Source organism: Lepidothrix coronata, unplaced genomic scaffold, assembly GCF_001604755.1.
Source record: "Lepidothrix coronata isolate B3197 unplaced genomic scaffold, Lepidothrix_coronata-1.0 Scaffold34, whole genome shotgun sequence".
Lineage (NCBI taxonomy): Eukaryota > Metazoa > Chordata > Aves > Passeriformes > Pipridae > Lepidothrix > Lepidothrix coronata.
Genome location: NW_016690214.1, coordinates 5,014,321 through 5,028,860, shown reverse-complemented (window position 1 = coordinate 5,028,860; position 14,540 = coordinate 5,014,321). Strand labels below are relative to the sequence as shown.

Sequence of the window (14,540 nt, the reverse complement as noted above, 5' to 3'; positions counted from 1 at the left end):
CAAGGGAAAGAAGATAAATCATTTTCAAATAACCTTTTGTTAGAGTCTCTGCTTGCTCTGATATTGTAAGTTACAGAGCCTTTTCATCTGCATTGTTCTGTGCTACAGATTGAATAAGAGACAACTGCCTGCACGGAATAAGCAATAAAAACTTTAAAATACCCTTTTAAGCACCCCCACACAAGGGAAGCAAGGCAAAAGCATTAGAAACTAATGAGTGTTTCCAAGACTGCCGACAGGTTCGAGGTGTTTTATTTATAAAACAATTTCAGAATTGAAGTATCAACCCTTCAGTTGGATAAATAGAATTGATAATTTAGTTATTTGAGGAGTGTCCTTAAAACGCACTACATTGTCATTCTGCCTCAAAGCTGACAGATGAAAGTAAATGCTTTAGAAATATAAAATATAGCAAATGTTTTTCAAGTCTACTAACTTCCTTTATTTTGTGTACCAGAACATGAACACTTACCTTCCTTCCCCCTGTGTTTAGGCGAAGTGGAGTTAAGAAGGGATCGAAAATCATATGGCTGGTTTCAATATTGACAGGTGACTGTCTTTTCCCAACAGAGCAAAGATTCCAAGCTGAGTTCACCAAACCCCAAAAGGAGGGCACTGCAAAACAGAAGAAGAGTGCAAGTTTAAGGAAAGTTTGGAAAGACTGGAGCAACACATGCAGGGCAGATGGGCAGGTAATCAAACTGTCAGATTGTCTGCACACAGAGGTTAAACTGCAAACAGGCAAACTCATCTAGCACTTGAAATTCAGAACTTCATACACAAAGGCTAAAACATGTTGTTTCATATAGTTTTGTATTAAGAAGGAAGGCTGGGCTTTTTTTTTTTCCTCTCTCTTTTGAAGTAATCCCAGGTTCAATAACAAATAGCTCCTTTGCTATTATAGAATATTTACTGAGCAATAGGAATGTGACTCACTAGTCCTTATGTTAACTTTGCATATATTCAATGTGTCCTTGGACTGAAACTGTCCCATTCTACTCAGTTTTTTTAAAAGCCTTCATATTTGGAAAAAATCATTACAAATCACAGAAATGTTGTAACTGAAACTCACATATGGTGATCCCAGAGAACAGAACTGCTCTCCAGACACATCCTACCAATTTCTGTTCACCCCAACCTTTCTTTAGGCAAAGTTTTGATCTAAAGAAAATCTTGCTGGAAAGGGAGTGAGGAAGAATAATTCTTTCCATGGATGTGCAATGGCTTGGAACATGGAGGGGCCCTGACTGTGGACAAGCTGAGTTACTTTCTGCACCCCTAATTGGAAAAAAAAAGTGCTGTAGCTACATATTAATTCTTATCAGGTAACTGCAGGCTGAAGGTCACACTGCATCTAATCTGCAAGTTATAGACAAGATCAACCTGAACTTCTCTTTGGGTGCTGAAAAAATTTCTGACTAAATGAGTGAAGAGCAACTACAAGGCACACAAAGGATACATCTAGATTGTGTCTGAACACTTTGCCCCTGTCTAAGGCACATGAGGCAACTTTGACTTTATCAGAACTGTAATTCTGTACTGTTCTGTAATTTTGTGTAGCAGGTGAAAATTTCACAGGTGCAAATGTTTTCACAGCCTTCAAGCCTCGAAGTATTCTTCTAATGCACCAGCTGGGTGTGGCAAAGCCTAAAAACCCAGACTGGGGGACTGCTGGGGCCCTGGGGCAGGAGCACAGGTGCTTCTCCCGGTGGGTGGAGCTGCAAACAACCCATCAGTGGGCTATAAAAAGCTTTTTGGTAGGTGTGTTTGGGGCTTTGCAGTGTGAATAAGTGCTCCCGCTTGCAGTTTTTGGGTACTCCAGTGGGAGCTACATGGAGTTGTGGCTGGATTTGGCCCTCACGTTTTTGTAGACTTTAACCATTGGGAGGATATTCCTTGGAGAGGAGAAAGGTGGAAAACGGGTGATCTGGGTGAGTGTTTTCCTAACGTGTTTTATAGATTTCAGTTCTTTTTGCCCTCTAAGTTGGAGTGCGTGTAGGTGTAAAACTTTGGTTTGTGTAACTTTTCTACAAAACTAGAAAACTTTCTGGGGGATTCTTTGGCTGTTGCTTGCACAGCAGAACTTCAGGGTGAGTGTCTGTGCAGGAGTGATGGAAAGTGTTTTGCAGCTGTTGAGTATTTGCTTACTCCAGTAGTTCATGTGCTATTGTCCACAGATGTGACTTTTATTACAGAATACCTGAAAACTCAATTTTCAGCTGAAACTTTTTCTTTCTTTGTGCCAGTCTGTCTGTGCAGCCACAGGTGCTCCACATGCAGGTGAACTCTATCAGTCAACACTGAAATGGTGCAGCCAGCAAAGTTTAAAGCTTCCTTGCATACAAATTTGAAGTGACCGTGTGCTGTTAAAACCTTAAATTCACTGGTGACATATCTTTTCTTAACAGCTGAAACAGACACTGAATTTAGAAACTCCTCTTAGTATGAACTGCGTGAAATCTCCAAGGAGGGATGGATACTGTAATGCTTTACAGCCCTGGGAAAGCAGTGATCAGGGAATAGCACCCAAAAATGCCCACATCAAATTATGTCAGTAATCTTTTATTTGAATAACAAACCCAGTGTGAAACCACCCCAAAGAAGGTCAGATGGAAGGCCTCTAAAAATAAGTGAAGCTTTCTGTGACCAGAAAAATGAATTGGCAGCATGGTCTTAAAAATTTATCTGGCTCGTGTTTGCCCTCCCAGCCAATTCCCACTTCCACTGCTGACTTACAAGACTAGGGAGGTTCCCAGAGTATACCAAATGATAGGGGTAATGCTTTGAAATGAATAAAATACAATTTTATGCAATTAAAACTAAATCAGCATACACTTAATTATTTGTGGTTTGTTGTGTGGTTTTTTTTGTTGGTTGGTTGGTTTTGTTTTTATTTTTAAAGAGAAATACCACTGGGGCTCACTTCTGCTTTTGTCAGAGAGAAAATCCCTCTTTATACAGAGACCTAAAATAAAAGTTTAGGTTAATTGAGATAGCCTGGTTTCCCTTGATAAATTCCCCTGTGGTATTATCTGTGTTGTTATTTAAAAAAAATGAATTAATGATGAAACTGTAGGGCTGTAGGATCAAGAGGGAAAACATTAAAGGGGAAATCTGTTGCTTCAATGGTTTAAGGTACTACTAAAAGAACACCCCATTCTAGTCAGAAACACCGTTGGCATTGGTAAGAAAAAAGTTTTTAGCAAGCTTTTAAAAAATAAATAAACAAACTAGACATGGTAAGTGCAATAAAATGGCAAACCAAACAGGCCAGTCCATTACCTTCGAGCTGATAGTAGTTAAACAATTCATGATGTAACTGGCATTGACCCAGAAAAGCCTCGCTGGAAAATATCTGCTACGAGGGGGTGTTTTATGATGTTATTTCTGGTTTTGACAGGGAACTTTGCCCTCCGTGCTGAGCCTGTCACACCAGCCCGTCCCCAGGAGGAGCTCCAGAGTCGGGGTGTTGTGCTGCAAAGGGCAGGGTTGGCCCCAGACAGGTAAGTCTGTGCTGCGATCTTTGATTCCTTCCACATGCCTTGGACACTCGTGCTGCCCAACCTCTCGCTGGTTTTCGTTTGTGAGCACAGAAAGTGCAGCAATGGTGAACTTACCCCAGTGATAGAATGACTTTGCTGGTGCCTCAACCCAAGGTTAATTAAGGATGACTGGCCTAAGATTGCACACCTGAGTTAACTAGTGGATGGGGATATTAAGCAATATTAATGTCTGATTACGTTTAATTAAAGTAATTAGTGCTGCTGTTTAGATGCTCCAAGTAATCTGAAAGTATTAAAAACTGCAATAGAAAAATCTAAGGAGGTTCATGTAGGAAACCAAAGTTTAAATTAAACTCAAGCACTGAATTAACTGTTTAGTCTAAAGAAATTAGTGCATGAATCTAGAAAACATATAAAAATATTCATTTTTTTTACACCACCTTAGCTAGCAGACAAGATTCTACTAGGGATTAAGTCATTAATGAAACAGCATCTCCTTCCCCACAATTCTGTTGTATTTCCATAAAAAATCTAGTCGTGTATGGAATATGCTGCTTCTCTGTGTGGACCTCTGAGGCATTTCAGACAGCAGCCTGGCTCCTGTGCTCTACAGGAGCTACTTTGACACACTGGTTTGCATGCAGCCCACATACCAGCTCAAAATCTCATTTAACAAGGTGCTCCAGCTCCTGGTTATTGTACCAAAAGTCTATATATAGCGATCGTGTCGTCTCTGCCTTCCTCTATAAATCTCCCTAAACTTTCAGCACTTGAGAGCTGAGCCTTTGCAAACATATTACACAGACATAAGGTGATAAGGTTTTGTCTGATCAATGCCTTCCACCTTCTCACGGCAGAAAAGGAAATTCAAAGTTTATTTCCTCTGTATGTTGGTGCACTGTGGACAACAGACTTTTGTGCATGTTATATGGTGAGAGGCATTACTTATATTTTATACCGAGGCAGAAATCTCTGACATCTTTATTCAGTCTGTATCTTATTGCAGCTGCTCTCTTTTCAATTTACTGGGAACAATTTATATTGAGATATATGGAGATGCTCTAGTATCAGCATGACACAACAGAATGAGGGATTCTGATGGCTTTTACCAAACCTATGCATAACAACAGTGAAATAATAGCAGCTAGGACAATAAAGCAAGGATTGAATGCTATTCTCCTGGTGATGAGCACCAAGGATTTGCCTAAATAAATATGAGCCTCCCCTCTCCAGGGGAAAGCAATGAGTGCCCCATAAGGATGCCCTTCTGCAGGTACAGCAAACTCACAGATAAGCATAATGGTATTGCCTGCAGTGTGTGCTGATGGGAACAGGCTGCATCCGTGCTGGGAGAGGAGGCAGCAGTTCTCCCAGGATGGGCACATAGGTGTGTGCTGTGTATGGCATCTTAACTGCTTCATTTTGGGGGAAAAAATGATGCTGGACTCAAAGGCTGAGGCTGTGAAAGGGCTGTGGACAGGCAACCAGTGTTAACTGATTCAGTCTGAGCAGTGCAAGGACTCTGGTTTAGGAGTAACTACAGAAGCAACACCTTTTTTGTGTCAAAAAATGTGCAGATGGGGTGCTCAGTGACATGGTTTAGTGGTGGACCTGGAGTTTGGGTTAATGGTTGGACTCTGATCTTAGAATTCTTTTCTGACCTTAATGATTCTATGATTGTATCATGGGTATCATACTACACTGAATCTCTATAGGAATGAAAAGCCTTATGCAGTTAATTTTTGTGTAGATAAAAATGGTGTGTTTGTTTGTTTGTTTTTTAAAAAAAGAACACCTGAATGGTAAAATGGATACTGCAATTGCCAGATTAGAAACTAAGTGTTAAGGTATTCTGGGTTGTTTTGAGCCTTTGTTTAAATAGGGCCAAGAAGGCAGCAAGCTTCACCAGGGAAATAAAGGAGGTGGCCAGAAGTAAGGGAGCTTCCTTCAAAAAATGGTGTCTAAATAACAAAGATGGAAAAGATGATAGAATCTGTCAAGTTAATTATAGGACTGAAATAAGACCTGCCAAAAGATATCAAAGAACAATTTTATAAAGGCTTAAAAGCCACTAATAAGTTTTTTTTTAAGAGTGTGAGAATCAAGGAATCTTGACTGAGTCTGTAGGACCAGTTGTAAGAGGAGCACAGGAAAGACTGTGACAGCAAAGCTGTACCAATCCTTGCCACTATTGCTTACAAGGTGCCAAGGGACATTCCCACACAGGAGCTTCTTTATGGGGACTGAATCTGAGAGACTGTCTCTCAAAATCAAGCATCAGAAAACAGACATTTAGTATAAATTGAGAAAATTAACATTCATTTGGGTTGGTCAGAACTCTAGGATGAAAACCACAGTGACTTCAGTTACCAGTCCTCACTTAAAATCTGCATCACTCTTGGAGAGACAAAAAATAGCAAATGTGATCCTCTTTTTATGGTGTGTATTTTTATAGATGCTTATTTTTTCCAAGGTATCTGCTCCTGGTCACTGTCAATAACATGAGATGGAGTCTAGTCAAGACAGTAAAGTTATTTCTGTGTTGTGCTGCAGTAAAACTGTAACTTCCTCTTTGAAGTTTGCTCAACTTTCAAGAGCACAGATTTTTTTGATTTTTTTTTTTCCCTCGGTTACCCCAGAGTTTGAGTTTAAATGAAAGGCATCAACTTATTCATGCAGCAGATCTTTGTTTATGTTTTTAAGCTTTAGCATTGGCCTGGCAACGGCATAAAACACAATCAGATTGTGTTTGTGCAGCGCTTATTCCTGCCCTGTGTAATTACTGGTCCCTCAGATAAAATCTCAAGCTACTTTATTGAAGCTGGGAATTGAAACCACAGAGAGAATCAGCTATCTATGTACATCAATAAAGCAGTCCATTAATTATTTCCACCTACTCAGCTTGAAGAAAATTATCATCCTAATGCCTCTGGATAACCACATGACCTGCTCTGCTTCTACATAAAAGCCAAACGTAGAGTCATAAAGGCTTTGAGAGATAAATCAGGGACACCAAAGAAATGGCAGAGGATAGAATGGCATTCATCTCAGTAATTGGTCACAGAAACCTCCAGACTGCAGTAATATTAGACAGTATCACAATGGTTTCAGATTTGAGAACTGAAAGTATTCTGATTTTCTTTTTGAGAAGCAAAGAGTTGATAGATGAAATATATCCTCAAGAGTAGGACAGCATTGCCATTATTCAAGAGATAGTAAAAAACTTCCATCAGTAAATCCTGAAACATGGAAAAACAATAAAATTGTGAAGAACTCAAACAGCATCATACTACATACTGGTAATTCCATACTCCTAATTCCATACTGGTCTGTTCAAATGTCACCTTCCCTCTCTACGAAGGATTCCCAATGACAAGAAAAGTTTAACAACTGCACTGGTTAAATGAGAGAACAGAAAACTGGGAAGGGGAAATTAGGATTTAAGATTCTGGAAAGATATTTTCTTTTTAAAAGTGGTAGTTTTCTGCTATGCCTTTAATAGATGCATCCTGCAATGCCCTCTGCAATTTACCTTTTAAATTATAGCTGCTTATTTCTGCCTAATTAAACATTTTCTTAAATTGGGAGTATTACCTGGAAAAAAGTATTTAGCAATCACAATTAGTGACCTCTAGCCTTGCAAAGCTCTTACTTATTTTTATCTACACATTTGGGATACCAGTGTAGAACACAGTTCCACTTTGTTCATTACAGTGATTAAACCAGATTAATTCACTTCTATAAATTATGTTAATTTGGGGATAAAGAGTAGTTATACAGCAGTATGTAATTACACTGTTCTCTGCCACACTGTGGTGGGTTAACACACATATTAAAACTATACAATCAAATGCTACTTTAGTACTTCTGAGAAATATAGGTCAGCTGCTTATAAAGGCACTTACAGATGCTTTTCCTATTGTCTTTTCTTTTTGCATTATTCATATGGCAGCAGGAATGTGCGCCCATAGGCAGTGGTGTATCCAGGTCCAAAACTAAGCAACATCAAGTAACAATCTTCTAGGGCCATGGCTACTACTACTGTGAAAATATAATGTGCTTCTCTCTCATTCCAGTCAAAAGGATATTGCAGTCTTGGGGAAAATGGTCTTTCCATGTAATGTGAGTGCAGTTCCTGCTCCTGAAAGGTTTAGCACAACTATGGCAGGAAGTGGAAATGAAAACAGATTAAAGGACAGTTTGGTTTAGAGGCTAAAAAGAAACTGGGATGTTTAGTGGAGTTGGCACAAATGGCTCATTAAAGTGTCAGTCTTGGGTGAAGTAAATCCTTGTTGGCAAAGAGCTAAAAATGAAAGAGGGGAGGGGAGGAAGGAAACACCCTCTCCCTCTTTTCTCAGCACTAGACACAAAGGGTACACATGAACTAGACCCCCTGCCACTGTGGGACATTGGGCTCCCTCATTGTGCCTGCCAGTGCCTGGGATGTGTTATGAGTAATGAGCTGCACCAATTACCTGCCACTCAGCTGGCAGTTCCTAATCAGGTCTGGTCAGTCCCTCAGTCATCAATCACTGCCAGGGTTCAACACATTCCCCTTGAAGTAGGCAAAGAACAAGTTGGCATCACAACTGAGCACATCTGCCTGACACTCATTGTAATCTGGGGGGTGGAAAAGAGGGAGAGTTCGGCCTGGATTTAAGTGCAGACTGAAAGGGAAAAAGATGAAATGGAAAAAAAGCTGTGATGGTCCTTCTGGACTTTAAACAGGGCTTTGGATTGAAATGCAGGAAGCCCAGATTTTGGGCTATCGTGTGATCTCTAATCTTTCCTCCTCGGGCTTCTTCATCTTTGGCTTGTCTGTTTGTACTGTGAAAATGGGCACTATGGCTGCTGCTGTTAAAATGAATGACTGTTCTGAGACAGGGCAAGTGAGATGTAAGATTTTAAAGAAGATCCAGAAGAAAGGTGAAGAAAGCTCTTCACCTAGATGAAATCGGAACAGAGGAGAAAGTTCTTCAGAGAAAAGTAATTTGGAACTTATTGTTTTAAGGAAAGGGGAAAGACTGCTTATCCAGCAGATACCTTGAGCTCTGTTCTGTAGATTCAGCTTTATTTTAATGTCTCTGGGATACTATCGATCCTTCTGCTGAAAAATATAAATGAAAGAAGGAACATAAAAAAATAACAAAAGACAGCGTATTTATTCTATCAAAAGTGCTCTTTCTGGGTATCCCAGTGCTTCACAGCATCCTGTTACTAGAACAAACATTACTCTCAGGTAATGAGTTGGAATTTAACTATTTATTGCCAAATTCAGTGTATGTCTGCATCTGTTAGTGCTTCCTTTGTTAGGATGAATATAATGAGCATCCCACTCTGAAATTGCAGGGCATTAAGGGGTTCAGTTTGGAGGGGTAGGTGTAAGGACCATCTAGCAGGGGTTAGCCAGTCCCACTCTCAAAAACATTTGTGTGTGATGGCAACCTCTTGAGAATTACTTATAGCTCTGCAGTATTTTGGTTTCCCACAAGACTCTTACAGGTAATGACAGCAGGGAATGCAGAAATGCCCTGGCTCTGCTGACTTGCAAAGACAAGTGAGGAGCAAGCACAGAGTTCACCAGTGAGTGCTGCAGTTTGTATCTGTAATGACAGTTCACGACAGGAACAGTGATGTTCTGTGCTCTGGTGTTTTCTAGAATAATCAGGTTTCTCTGACCCCATCCCACAGGGCTCTGGCTCTGCCTGGGGATGCTGTTTCCAGAGTGACATTACCAAAACTCTGTAACTTTGATTATTTTGGAAAGGCCAGGAGTCCTGAGGACAGCTGACTTGAGGCACATACTCACAGGCTGGGAAAAAATGTTGTCTGGGCAATACTGATCTCTTAGAACTTCCACATGGTGCTGCCAAGCCACAACTCTAAACAGAGGCATTACTACAAAATATTCTGGAATGGCAAGAAACCTTGGCCTCTCCTCAGCTGTTACATCAAACTGTTCAGCTAATTGCTGTCCAGTGATTGATCTTTCACTGGTGATCTGCTGGTTTTCCTCTGTGGTGAGGACTCTGAAGGACATCTGATATTTCTGTTAGGGAAGAATCTGGTCCCTGCCTCTCTGACAACGTGTTGTACACATGGCATGTGGCACCCAACCTCTGCAGATGGGCTGCTGCTGAGCACAGAAACCAGCTTAATCCTTATCTAGCAAGACCTGCATCTTTAGGGACAATTTAGATCTATTGTAGCAAGTGATTTATCTGAAATACTCCTGGGGTGTTTCTGGTACCCTGCACATGCAACAGGCAGGAGCAGAAAGGGCTTTGTGGTCCCTCTGACTCAGGATAAACCTGGTTGGGTGGGATACCAATAACTGAGGATCTTCCCTAGAAGTCTCACTTGCTGTCTTCTCCCTTCCTCCTGAACAAGTGTTTGTATCTGATGGGTCTTTACAACACCTGACAAACACCTCACATGGGAATTCCTGTCTGGGATGTAAAGGGATAGCTGAGTGCAAGGGTATTTCTTGTTTCATGCCACATTATGTGGTTTATGTATCCTGTGTGCACACACAGGACAAACACTCTGCATAGGAAATACATTCCTACCCAAAAAAATCCTGTATTGTTAATCAGCTGAATGTCAGGTGGTCACTGGTATGATGAGTTTAAGGCTTGTCATTATTGGCCAAATTTTCAGAAAGGCTGAAATGTATTCTCTGAAATCAGGTGAAGATAAGGGAAGATAGGAAAGGATGCACTTTGTCTGAAAAACTGGGACACTTACATAATCTGAAAAGTCTATCCAGTGTGGTGTCTAGTCCAGAAAAATCCTGTATAAACAACATAAACACTGAATAACTTCTTAAAGAGGAAAGAAACTGCACTGGTGCAAAGCTATCTGTAAATTCCCCACAAACCAGAGAACAAATGAAATTATTTATGTTCACCAAATGAGTAAAATGTAACATATAAAATATAGCTGGAGAGGCACCTCATCTTATTCAAATACTCCCTCTTGAAGCTCCAAACCTGCTTCTGCTTGTTAGAGCTGTTGAGGTTGGTCTGTCCCTGGCCCTCTTGGCTTTTGTAACAAATGCAGGGTAAACACTACATGCTCACTCACATTTTTGCATAGCTATTATTTAAACAAGTTTTCTGTATTTAATTGTATATGAGCTTGCTGTTGTTAGGAACTCCCCTACCATTGGATTGTCGTATGTGTTGCTCAAATGTAATGTGAGTTTTTTATTGACAAGGTCATATTTCAAACCTCTTGGTCCATTAATGCATTCAGTTTTGAATGGTGCTGTGAATTCTGAGCTTCCAAACAACCTTGCTGATCTTGCTGAGGCTGCTTTTGGACAGAGGTACAGCAAAGGAAACTGCTGAGTTCTGCTGTCAGTGGGGAAACATTTTGCAAATATATTGGTTTTCACAAGGCCGTGAAGGTTCTTAAATACTCACCTAAATGTGTATTTAATTATACTAGTAAGTGTTTTTTCATTTACCTCCAAGTTTTGCAGTCAGATGCAGAGGAATGTTCTGCAGCACTCCCATCAGACAGTGACTGGGAAGGTTCTCAAGCTGGTTTTGTCTGTAAACAAACCAATCCCCTCCAATTCCCGAAAAATGAACACTCCAGATTGTTTGGGAGCAGAGAAAGGGAGGAGAGAGTGCTGGAAATGATGGGAGTGGATATGGCCAGGACCCTACAAAGCAGTGCAGGGAGGCAGTGGGAGGTGTGAGGCAGGTGTGCACACTGATCCGCTGCCATTCCACACACTTTGGGAAAAATGAAGATAGCCTGGAAATTTCGGCAGCTACAGATTCAGACTGTAGAGCTGAAATTTATGTTGAACTTCACACAGAACACAGACTTTGATCTTTACTCTCATATTGTTTTGCTCTCTAAATTTTAAACCAACCCTGCAAAAAATAAGTAAAAGTGTATCTGTATCTACCTTATTTAGTTACATTACAGGGACTAGATCTTTAGTGCTAAGAAACTGTAGTATGGAAGACAAGGACATGGATGATATTTTTTTTTTTTTTAATGCTTGAATTGTTTAAGGAAAGGCTTTCTCAAGTGCTACAGTATCTTATTAAATCAGAAGTGCAGAGTTAAACCCTGTCAAGGTATTGCCATAATTATTCCACCAAAAATTAGCAAGGAGAGGGCAGATCTGGTGCTCTTAAAGGGTCTGCATGTTGTGCTGGGGGTCTGACATGGGCAGGACCTGATTAGTGCTTCCCCTGAGTCCAGTGCCTTCAGTCTCCTTGTCAATGGCTCTTTGGATGGATGGGGGAGAACAGGCCAGGGATGACATAAAGGAGCCAGAGCAGGACAATCAGGGGGGCTGTGCACTGAAGCAGGGCTGTGCATCACAGCAGCCTCCCAGCTGCTGGCAGGGGCCCAGTAGCTGCAGGACTGAGCATCAGGTCAGAGAGCAGCCCCCCAGGACAGGCTGCTCAGGGAGGATTATGTGACCGCAGCTCAGGGAGGCTGCCAGTGGGAGCCAGAGTGCCAGGACAGTGTGGGCAGTCTAGTGATGGAGGCTCAGGGAACTACCTCCTGTGAGCTGCAGGGTGACACTATCATCTCTGCTGTGACTCTGATATACTGCTGCTGCTGCTCCTAATCTGATTGTGCCTGATCTCCCTGTTAACACACACGTGGACAGACACAAAGAGTGACTGCCCCCAAATTGCTTTGGAAGCCTCTGAGTGCTGGCAAACGCACAACTCAATCTAGGAACTGAATCACAAGATCAGATCTGCTCTGAATGCATCAGCAGGGATTGATGCAGATTACAGGCAAGGAGTGGATGCCCCCTCTTGATGTAAGACAGGGTTTGGGAATGTGTATGACAATGGAAGTGCCATGGCCTCAGTGCAGAAAGCCAAGGGGAGCGACTGAGTTGTGGATGTCAGATGTGTGCTCAAGGTTAGACTAAACAGCCATTGCAAGCAGAACCCTCTATTATTTCCAACTAGCAGCCCCACAAACTATGACTGAAAAGCTGTTTAGCACAGCAGTGATCTCTGCAGAACCCCCTCCCCAGCTGTTTTCCCAGCCTGTGGGTGTGTGCCTGGCTCTGTGGCAGTCACAGGGCACCACAAAAACCGCTGCTCATCTGACCAGTGCTGGCAGGTGGCACGAGGTTTGTAAGGCAGTCACCACGTGACATTTCCTTCCTGTGGCTTACAGTGACTTATTTCAGCTTGTGAAAGATGACAGCAGCCAGCCAGACACTATTTCTGTGAGAAATACAGCACTGCATGAGCATCTTCTGAGCTGCAACTGCTCCACCTGGAAGAGCATCACAGCAGCACCAACACACTTGAGCAATGCAGTGGGGGCACTAGTCAGAGGTGCAATGCACAGGGTGCAGAATGCTAAAATCTTAGGGGCACAAAGACCATAGTCTACTTGCCAGTGTTGTCACAGAGAGAAGAGAAGGCCCCTAGCTCCAGAACACAGCCTATTTCTCTCTGCCAGAGATTGTAACAGCTCAGAAGGAATGAGCATCAATTGCTTCCAAGGGAGATGTGTAAAGATAATGTATGTTGCCTTTTTGGCAGCAGAGATTCACTGGATGATAGTGCCTTGGAGGCTTTATTACTTGTGACCTTCACACAGAACCGAATACATCTTATTTTCTGAATAATTTCAGCCTGTGGATACAGCATTTGATGGTCTTTCTAGCAGTAGAAGATTAAAATCACACCTGCCCTGCAAAAAGAGGTTTAGGAAGAAAATTGTTAAATGGTTACATCCAGATTGATTAGAAAATTTATGACTATGCACATGGAAAAGACTGCAGAGATGACTAGCAGTACCTTCTTATGGACCCAAGCTCCTAAATCAACTCCTGAAATTCATTATGAATATGATTATCAAATATACCAGTTAATAAAAAAAGCTGCCCAGAGGCAAAATCTGTAGCTTCATAATCACTGAAAATATAAGTTTCAGTTGACCTCTGTGTCACAGGCTAATACTTGTAGAAATCAAAATATGAGCAGAGTAATCCTGGAAATAGGACTAATCAAACTAGTTAACAGTAATTCCTTAGGCCTTGGAACTACCCCCTCTTAACCATTCCCATGTAATTTTTTTTAAGAAAATAATTCTTCGGACTTTATTTCCCGCTTGTTTTTTTTTCCCCCTCCAGTTTTAATTTGAATTAGTTGAATAAACCTACTGAAGTAGGTTTATTAAGTGCAGAGAAACTGCACCAGCCAAAAGGTTGTGGTCCCACATACCGACCAGTCTCTTCCACCTGGCTAGCTTTAACACGAGCAAAAAATCAAGTGCTCCTTTTTAAGCAGAAATCTGAATACATTTAGTGTTAGGTGACATGATTTCAGTTTGTGCTCTCAGTGGAGAAGAGGACACAGACTGTTGTTCATGGCCACAATGATTATTTTTCTATAAGAGTCTGTGTTTCAGGTATATGGCAACGTGCTTTAGTGTTATTTATACACTTCTAGTAGAAGAAATACCCAGAAGGCTTAGTAAGTACAGATTAGCTGTATTTGGTGTTCTTCTTTCTGTTTAAATTTCTAACACAAAGCTACCAAAGCCAAGTCAGTAATCAGGAAACCTATTAAAATTGCCATGTACAAATTCACTATAGATGTTTACTATCAAGAAGTTTTTTCAGTATGACCTGAAAGGATCCAAAGGGAAGTAACCATCATTCCTGCAATTAAAATTGTATTTCTTTCTGGTTTATTTAGCCAAGTTTCTGCACTGTCCCAGGCAGGCAGGAAATGGAATGAATTTTTTTGAGACTTGTGGGACAAACAGAAATTTTCCTTATAAGAAAAGCTTTCCACCTTGATCTCTTACAATAATACATACAATGACTTTTCAGCCTGAGCTCTAAGAAAGGTATTTTATGAAGTTCCTACCCTGCTTTTCAAAGAGCTGTAGAAATTTTGTTGCACTGGAGCAGCACACATGGAAATAAAATCCCTCTTGGCTTGCACTCAGAAGAGCAGCAGTGGTTTAGTAACTATCAGCTACATGCAGTGACTAAACTTCCTCCAGTGTGCCTTTCTTCTTTAA

At 41.2% G+C, this 14,540-nt stretch overlaps 1 protein-coding gene across 1 annotated transcript in view; it reads right to left on the bottom strand.

Moving 5' to 3' along the window:
* CA10 (carbonic anhydrase 10) overlaps positions 1-14,540 on the bottom strand; it is a 186,724-nt gene that overhangs the window by 111,016 nt on the left and 61,168 nt on the right. Inside the window, exon 4 of the mRNA XM_017812173.1 lies at positions 473-615. Within this exon, the coding sequence (XP_017667662.1) occupies positions 473-615 (143 nt within the window). The remainder of the gene's footprint in view (positions 1-472; positions 616-14,540) is intronic.